General features: G+C 41.8%; 1 protein-coding gene across 2 annotated transcripts in view; it reads right to left on the reverse strand.

The window, feature by feature from the left end:
- SLC34A2 (solute carrier family 34 member 2) overlaps positions 1-5797 on the reverse strand; it is a 63489-nt gene extending 57692 nt beyond the window's left edge. The window contains exons 1-2 of one of the 2 annotated variants that reach the window (XM_033948154.1): positions 5690-5762; positions 4727-4778 (exon numbers count right to left, since the gene is read on the reverse strand). In XM_033948154.1, the coding sequence (XP_033804045.1) occupies positions 4727-4738 (12 nt within the window). In that variant the 5' untranslated portion in view covers positions 4739-4778; positions 5690-5762. Of the gene's footprint in view, positions 1-4726; positions 4779-5689 lie in introns of both variants that reach the window. The other variant, XM_033948158.1, reaches the window with a different exon arrangement.
- Positions 5798-9151: the final 3354 nt, after the last annotated feature.

Below are 9151 nucleotides of genomic sequence, written 5' to 3' on the forward strand. Positions count from 1 at the left end.
AAGACTAACTAGTGAAGAAATACTGACAAAGCTAGCAATTTATTTTTTTCAAAATATAAAATCTGTTTTTGACTGCATTGCTTCTTTTATTGATCTGTTTGACAGGTCACTTTTGTGTTAGATTGTCTTGTTGTTGGGATATTTCAAATGGCTGTGAATATAAAGTATGTGGCCAAACAATTAAAAATGTTCTCATATATGGGTATGTCTTATGAGATAAGCTAAGTGGTCAATTAAGATTATGTGCTGATCACTATAGCTTTAAGAGATTGCTTCAAACAAAGCTATTTGTTGATGCATATTTGTGAATTGCTCTCTCTGATACTGCTCTGAATTACCTGTAATGAAAGTGATGGATGATATACCGCTTTAATTATCAAAGCGGTGTACATTGTACAGAATTTATAATAAAAGAAAAAATGGAAAATATAAGTAAAATGGGGGGAAAGACAACATAAAATACAATAAATAACATGCTATAAAAGGGAAATGGATGGGATACATTTCATAAAATAAAAGGAGGAAGGATGGGAAGAACGAAAGGGAGATTCCTCAGGTTGCACTTTATTATAGTGTATTGAATTATTGTATAATGGTATGTGTATGCTGTTATGTTTTTTATGTATGTTATCTTGGAAACTGCTGAGACTCCTGGCGGTATATTAATTTTTTAAATAAATAAACAAATAAATTTCATATCTTAACTTTTTTATGGTAATGAGAGGTTTGATTTTAAACGGCTGCTTCAGTGTTCGTGGTTGTCTTTGGGGTTAACCGACATCAACGTGATGTCTGCTTGGGGCAGCAGAGTGGAGCCTGGTTTACTTAAAGATTCATAATGGCAAGCAGGGCCAGATTTTCCTATAGGCTAACTAGGCTTCAGCCTAGGGCCTCAAGATCAAGAGGGGCCTACATTCAAATTGTTAGCAAAATTAAAATTACACTATTCTAAAAACAGTGAACACTAAAACATTGAACTGAAAATAAGGAGAAATTCTAGGCTTCGGGATCGGAACCGGCTCCGGCAGCAACGGGGCGCCGACTCGGCTTCTTCCTTTCTTTTTCTCGCCCTGGGAGGAGGATCGGGGAGGGAAAGACGTCAATCCGGAAACAGCTGGGCAAAGCCCAGTCCCGCGGGGAGAGAGGCAAAACGTGGGTCCATCAGGACAGGGTGGCCCAGACTGGCATCGGGGGGGAGGTAGGGGGGGTTTCAGTGGAAGGGGGATGGGAGGCAGGCGGGCATCGGAGGGGGTGAGGTGAGGAAGGATGCACTGGGGGCACTATGGACATAGGAAGGGGCAATGTTATGTGTTATGTTTGATTAGTTATTGTTACAAGTACTATATATGGTGCTGAGAATAAATGTCCAAATAAGTGTTCTCGACTTGTTTTTATTTATTATCCGTGTCACATTTTTTATAAAGGTTAGTACCAATAACAACATATTTCATTTAACATATTGATATATATCACAGTAATGATGTATTTTATTATCTCTCATGTAATTTACAAACTTAAAAATGGGAGGTGAAAGGGCCTCATAAGTGGAATAGCCTAGAGGGCCTCTTTTCATCTAAATCCGGCCCTGATGGCAAGAGTAGCGAATGGGAAAAATGGTTGAAAATGTTAAACATTAATGTCTCCTCAGGAATCAAATATAACATAGAGCCAGAAGAAGTCTTAATTCTTGAGCTCATAATTTGACTGCCAGTTAAAATACCTAGAAAAGTCTGCTTATGCTGTAGCTGTGAATAATGCAATGTGACTTTGAGTTAATCCAACTATTAAATCTCCCTCACAATGTAACTGGTTTCCACGATGATTAAATCATGACATGATAGGAAATATATGTGTCAAACCTTAATTAAGGTCACTAAAATAATAAGGGCTATTTTATTTATGCATACTTAGCAGTGTTTCACTACAAGAAACCTGGGAACATCAATCAATCTAATTTGTGAATACAGGGGGAAAATGTTTGATTTAAAGCTCTGGCTCAATCTTTTGGAAATCCCATAGAAGAAACTAGATTGAATAAATAAGATTATCATTCAGGGTCAAGCATGGAATGTTGATTCCTGGTTTCTAGGTAAGAGAATGACATTTTTAAACATTAGGTCAGGTTAACAGACTTGCTGCTGTGCCTTTGGTCTATCTCCCTGAATAAGAGGTTTGTGCAGGTTCTGTAAAGCAGATGAGTAGTAACTCCCACAACACATACACTAACAAGCTGCAGAGAGGGCTGTGGATTGCTCCAATTACACTAAAAGAGTAGCCAGAGATATACTGTAAACCCTATATAATGCTGACATTAGGGTCCAAGATATCTGACTGCATTAGAAATGAATCTGCAAATGTCAGATATAAAGTGTACACCTGGCGGAATTCTGCGTGACTGATCAATGTAGAATTTCCACAGAATTGCACAGTCATGCAGAATTTCCTTTTCCCACATAGAATCTCAACCATGTCAGCATCTTCAGATCATGGTATCGGTAGCAATTCCTATACGCTACCTGGTGCTAACCTGGAAGTCTCTCCGTGGCAGAGGAGAGGCTTCCGGATTAGCGGTAAGCAGCATGTGAGAGTCGCTGCTGACACCGTGACTCAGAGAAGCAAGATTTAGAGTACAGGGGAGGAGAGGAAGGAAAGTTGGTGGCACAGGAGAGGGAAGGGGTGAGAGGAAGGAAAGTTGGTGGCATGGGGAGGGGAGAAGTGGGAGGAAGGAAAGTTGCTGGCACAGGGGGAGGGAAGGAGAGGATGAGAGGAAGGAAAGTTGCTGGCATAGGGGAAGACATGCATGGTGAGGGGAGAGGATGGAATTGCACATAATAGAGGGGAGAAAGGGAGAGATGGATAGAGAGAAAGCACAAGAAATAGAGAGAGAGATGGACATGGGGGTGGATGAGAGGGAGGGAGAGATACACAGGAGGTAGAGGGAGATGTTGGATCCAGGAGCAGAATGGAGTGATGGAGAGATACCTGGAAATGGGAGTGAAGAAAAAGAGTGGGAGAAATGCTGGACCATGGGAGAGAGTGTAGCATGGATGAGATAGGGAAAATCAGGCTGTGAGGGTGTGGAGGGAAGGAAAAGAGAACAGATACTAGGCTATAAGGGTGGAGTAAGGAAGACACTGAGAATGGTAGAACCCTGAGGGGGAAGAGAGGGTGGCAAGGAAACAGATAAGAGGATAGATATTACAGAGGGTAGAAATGATGGGAAATGGGAGAGAAGATGGAAACTTGATAGGTAGCTGAAAAGTGAAAAAGAGGAGAAGGGTAAGAAAGAAGCAGAAAAGAGCTAAAAAGGAATTATCAATATGTCTGAGGCAGGTGTAGTGAGAGAATAGACAGGAGAGAGCAGAAAAGACAAATGGATAGCAGCCACTTGAAGGAGAATTAGCAGATGACAGGAAAGCAGGAAAAAGAAACTGGAACCAACATGATGGAAAAATAAAACATTCAGACAACAAAGGTAGAAGAAAACCATTTTATTTTAAATGTTTTAAATAGAACATGGATGTTTAACAGAAATATGTTTAAATTTTGACACATAAATTTGCAGAATTTTGACATTTTTTGCACAGAATTTTGCGCAGAATTCCGCCAGGACTAAAAGTGTAATATGTAATAGCAAAGCAAAAAAAAAAAACACCAAACAAACAAACCAGAAGAAGGATCCAAGCCTTGCCTTCATTATAAGTGATTCCATGTTATATGAAATCTACAGTGTACCTTCAGGTTGTATATAGAAAGCCCCAGTCTTCCAATGGTCTTTACTACACAGATCCTTTAATTTGTGCTTAAGTGTTTTACAGACCTATGCTCAAAACAGTCTGGCTACCGTTACTCACTTCTTACCCATAGAAGATGAAGGTTAGTTTTTGGCATCTGCCCCTCCTAATACACTACGCATTAACTTCTGATATCAGCCAGGAAAGGATTCTTTGAATCATGTTTTGCTTTTTTGCACTTTGCTCAGTTAAAAATTTGGATAATCGGGCTCCATTGCCAGTATGTCATGCCATCACTATTACCACTCTCTTATGAAGCCAGAAGATGCAGGATATTGCCCCTCTGTGGGCAGCCTTTCACTCTCTGTTTACACAGGACACTACTGTATCTGTGATGAACATTTCCCAGCGTCTTTTCTCTTTGCCGGGAATGGTTCTGGAAGCACACACTGTCAAGGCGCCAGCTGAACTGCCCTAGCTAGTTAGACAAGTTCAATTAACCCATGAATTCAGCATTATGTATGCATTTGTTTATTGAATTTGTCTTCTATCCTGTTCTCCCCAGCGAGCCCAGAACGAGTTAGCAAAACGTAAAGCCTTCAACTTCAACAGGGAGCATTAAAGCATTTGTAAATCAAGAACGATCATAAATATGTAAATTGCTGTCAGATAAAGTGCAGCACTGGTGGCAGTTCAATCATCTTTCGGATTCAGAAGGTACTAAAGGCTTTACTATATGCATAGAATAGGAAACCCCCCCCCCCCACAAGCAGAAGCAGAGACCTTGAATTGTGCCTAAACCCCACAACAAAGCAGAATATAAAGTCCAGAAGTAGCCCTATAAACTGTGGCTTTTTCTTCCCAGAGGAACCTGGAAAGCATTAAGCCCTCTGGTCTTAAAGTGTCACCCACCAGCTGTGAAAACTAAGAGGGGAGGATAAATACACTGGAAGATTAAACACCGCATGCACCTCCACTTAGACTGTTAATACCTTTCCATCCATGACAGTTCGATGGAAGAACAACTTTCACTGGAGATAATGACTGAAAGCAATAAGTTTGGGAGAAATCAGAATTATAGGGACATCATTTAAAAATACAAGCTATACAAACAAAACAGAAAGAGTAAGCAGTTGGCAGTGTGAATAGATAATGGATTAAATAAAGATACACACACACCCCTAAATCTCCGCAGAGGTGCCCTCCTTCCCTCAGATAGGCCGACCAACTCGCAAAGCATCTAAATATTAATCTACATGTCAGGGAAATATACATTTGTGAGCCCTGTAAAATCAAAACAGCGATACCAGCAGAACATCTGCAGCAGAAAATTCAAATGGCAAAAAGAGAAAAAGGCTCTTGGGTGAAGAGACCTGCAAATGTCACCAATCACTTTTGTGTTTACCCTTAAAACCATTGTACCAATGGCACTGTTTCATCTAAAGTAGTGTGTAAGATCTAATTACACCATAGAGAAAATCTTTGTATGATACCTTCATGCTGCTATTCTGAGTAAATAAATGAATTGCTGGCCTTTTATACAAAAAATGCTTTAAATCCTAGTCCTCTGCCCTACCACCATCTTAAACGTGGTTTGCTCTCATTAAAAGTAAGCCATGCGTGCAGTTAAATATCCAAGGCATATTTGCTGCAGCTAGCCCTCACATTTCTTAGCATCCTGTTTTACATCCGGGAGCGTCTACATTTCAGTAACATCCCTTTGGAGTCTAGTAGCACACGCCTCACAAAGGTGCTTTTATCTGCAAATGTGTCTGCATTCTGTCACAATGTAATGGCACAATCAGAGAAAGGTGAGTATAGGAAAAATTCAGGACCTGAGCTCAGCATACAGAATTCCATTCCCCCTTTCCTAAGTTTCTTTGGTACAGTGTGCAAAGCTGGTAGATCTACCCTGAAGAAGAACACTCTAGAGCCTCTGAGCTACTTGCACTTACCAGCTATTCTTGCCAGAGTAACTGAAGGAAGTAATGAGGTGGTGACTAACCCTGGCACTTCTGTGAAGGGATATATATTGTGGGGAGGTATTGAGGGAAGTATGCTGCCATCACACACCCAGATCACACACTTAGTCCTCCCCTGCTGTTGGGAGGCCCTGCCTACCTGCAAACTCAGTGATCCCACTCATTTCTCTAGGCCAGGAGGAGGGCTCTTATCTTCCCTAATAAAACCTCTAATTGCTTCACACTTATCAGTCACCAGGAAACTTTCCATCAGCAGGAGCAAGGATTACTAATATGTCCTTGTGAATACAGTACTTGGAAGATATCTGCATTGCTATTCTGTAGCTCAGTTTATTCATCCACTGGATTTCCCAAGAATTGAAATACCATCTGAAAAAGAGACTATGAAAGCCTAAGGGAATCCTCTGTTTGATCTGCTACTGGAAGATCTGAAAGTGGCCATGAATAATGTGTAAACAGCATTATATACTGATGTCCGCGACTGTGCTGAAGGATTTCTCAACAAAAGCATATGGCATAGTTAGATGTCTTCATTGATTCAAACATGTATTATTCCTTGGGCATCATCTTTCTAATCTTCATTCACCCAAATACGTTTTGGCTTCTAGATGAGAAATAATGGGAAAATCCTGGGGAGCAACTTTTGAAAAAGAAGACATTTGAAAAATAGTTGGCAACCCCCCCCCCCTCAATATTCATCAAGGCATCCAAAAAGATATTTGAAACTTGCAGTTGGAAGAAAAATGTCCCTAGAACATTCCCTCTAATTCTATGTGGAGGGGCATTTTCGAAAGGATGTCCAATTCAGAACATTTCAAATGAGCATCCATCTCACATTTATTTTTGAACAGGATACAAGGATATCCATGTGCTGGAGGGCTCGTAATGTACAGGACAAAAAGAGTTGAAGTGGGAGTTGAATCAGGGTCTCTTAGGCCTATATTCTATAAAAGGCATCTTAATTAGGCACCTAACTTACCCCCCCCCCCTCTTTTATGAAGATGCGTTAGGGTTAGTTTTAAACAGTATAGTTTTAAACAGTATGCGTTAGTAAACTTAGTTTTAAACAGTATAGAAATTTTTTTAAATAAATAAATAATCACATCTGAGAATATCTGAGAACGCCTAGGGGCATTTCCAGTGTTAACCATGCCTACTTCAACCTTAGGCATTCATAGATGCAATGAAGGCACTTACATCTTTTTTAAACAATTTTAAAATAGCTTTTCCAATTAAACCCCCTCTTTTACGAAGCCGTGTTAAGCTTTTTTCTCACCGGCTGTGGCGATATTAGCTCTGATGCGCATAGGAATTCTATGAATGTTGGAGCTAATACCACTGCAGTATTAGCTCCAACATTCATAGAATTCCTATGCGCATCAGAGCTAATATCGCCACAGCCGGTGAGATAAAAGCTTAACGCGGTTTCGTAAAAGAGGGGGTTTAATTGGAAAAGCTATTTTAAAATTGTTTAAAAAAGATGTAAGTGCCTTCATTGCATCTATGAATGCCTAAGGTTGAAGTAGGCATGATTAACACTGGAAATGCCCCTAGGCGTTCTCAGATGTTCTCAGATGTGATTATTTATTTATTTAAAAAATTTCTATACTGTTTAAAACTAAGTGGTTCACATGAATTACATATGTGGAGGGGCATAATCAAAAGATACTTCAAAGTTCGTTTTGGGTCTATGTCACTAGTCACCCAAAGTTGGACATGGAAAAAGTCCATTTTTGACAAATACATCCAAAATATATTTTTTTTTTTTGGAGAATCATCTAACTGTATGTCCAGCCATCTGATCATTCAGACCATTAAGTCGTCTATCTTTATACCCCATTTTCGACCAAAAATTTGTCCAAGTCAGAAACACCTAGAAAAAGACCTTTTGGGCATGGGCAAGGTCAGCAAAGTGATGGACTGGACACCCAAACATTGCACCAAAGTAGTGGGGTACCTTACAGAGCACTGCTGTGAACTTCACAAAAAGGGTGCCACATACACATCTCACCACAAAAACCTTATAGGTCAAGGTGAGCCCCCCAAACCCCCCCTCCCAGAACCTACTAGACCCACCTGTCTACCACCCCAATAGCCCTTATGGCTGCAGGTGCCACTTATATGGCAGTATATAAGGGTTTGGGGGTGCACATGTTTCACCATGCGTGCAGTGGTTAGAGTGGCTTATGAACCTGGATCCTCCTCTCCATGGTTTACTAGCGCCCCCCCCCCCCCCCCCCGGACCACTTAAGCCACCTCTGTGCAGCTCTACTAGGCTTTCCTATGCTAGGCTGCCAGGTGCTGATGTTCTGGAGGCAGATATGTAACATTTTTATTACAAATTTTATGGCGGTGGGGAGAGGGGGTCAGTGATCACTGAGGGAGTGTGTAGGGGTCTGTACTTTGTCCCTGCAGTGGTTATCTGGTCACTTTAGATACCTTCTTGTGACTTAGACTTGGTTTTAGATGGCCTAAGTCACAACATCCAAGTTCCATCTAGGTAGTGTTGTTAAACTTTCAGTTATACATGCAGTACGACTAAGTCTAGGGTGGCTCATGTCCCGCCCAAATCCCGCCCTCACCACTCCTCCAAAAACACCCCTTTTAGCTCTGGGCGTATTGCAGCACTGTGAAGGCCTAAATCGTTTTCAGATATGTATGACTACCTCCCCTCTGGGAGGCAGTTTTATGTATGCACTCGATGTGGGGAACTGGAGCACCTGAAGAAACAAGTTAGACTCCTGGAAGGCAGAATACTGAAACTAGAGGCATTTCGAGCAATGGACAACGAGGACAGTGAGGCAGACAACTTCAAGACAGAGGACACCACTGAGGAAGTAGTCCGGGAGTTAGAGAAGTTCATCGAGGAGGCATACAGAGAGGCCGTGGAAAATCACAGACAACAGTGGAACTGCCGAGACACACCCACAGTGAGAGAGGATCACCTGGAGGACACCCACAAGGAAGAAATGGGCGACACAGCAGCAACACCTGGAAACAGCGAAGGGAAACCACAGGAAGATGAGACCGGAGCAAGCCAGCACTAGGATGAGGGAAGAGTACATGGAGGACACAGACTTAAGACTGGAGAGATGGACATACACCAGGGACACGGACCTGAGGCTGGAGAGACAAGAGAAGGCAGAGAGGACAGCGATCATCATTGGGGATTCCATCATCAGGCAAGTTGGCAGCCACATAGCGGGAGGAAGACAGGATCAGCTGTGACCCGCCTACCAGGAGCCAAGATAGAAGACATAGTGAGCCGCATCGACAGGATCATCGACAGCATGAAAGAGGAAAAAACGACGGTAATGATCCAAGTGGGAACAAACAACTTGAGCAACAGGAAGTACAACAGGGAAGTACTGAAGGATCAGTTCCGGATGTTAGGAAGGAAGCTGAAGTTGCATTCTCGGAGATCCTGCCGATACC

Source organism: Geotrypetes seraphini, chromosome 1 (genome assembly GCF_902459505.1).
Source record: "Geotrypetes seraphini chromosome 1, aGeoSer1.1, whole genome shotgun sequence".
Lineage (NCBI taxonomy): Eukaryota > Metazoa > Chordata > Amphibia > Gymnophiona > Dermophiidae > Geotrypetes > Geotrypetes seraphini.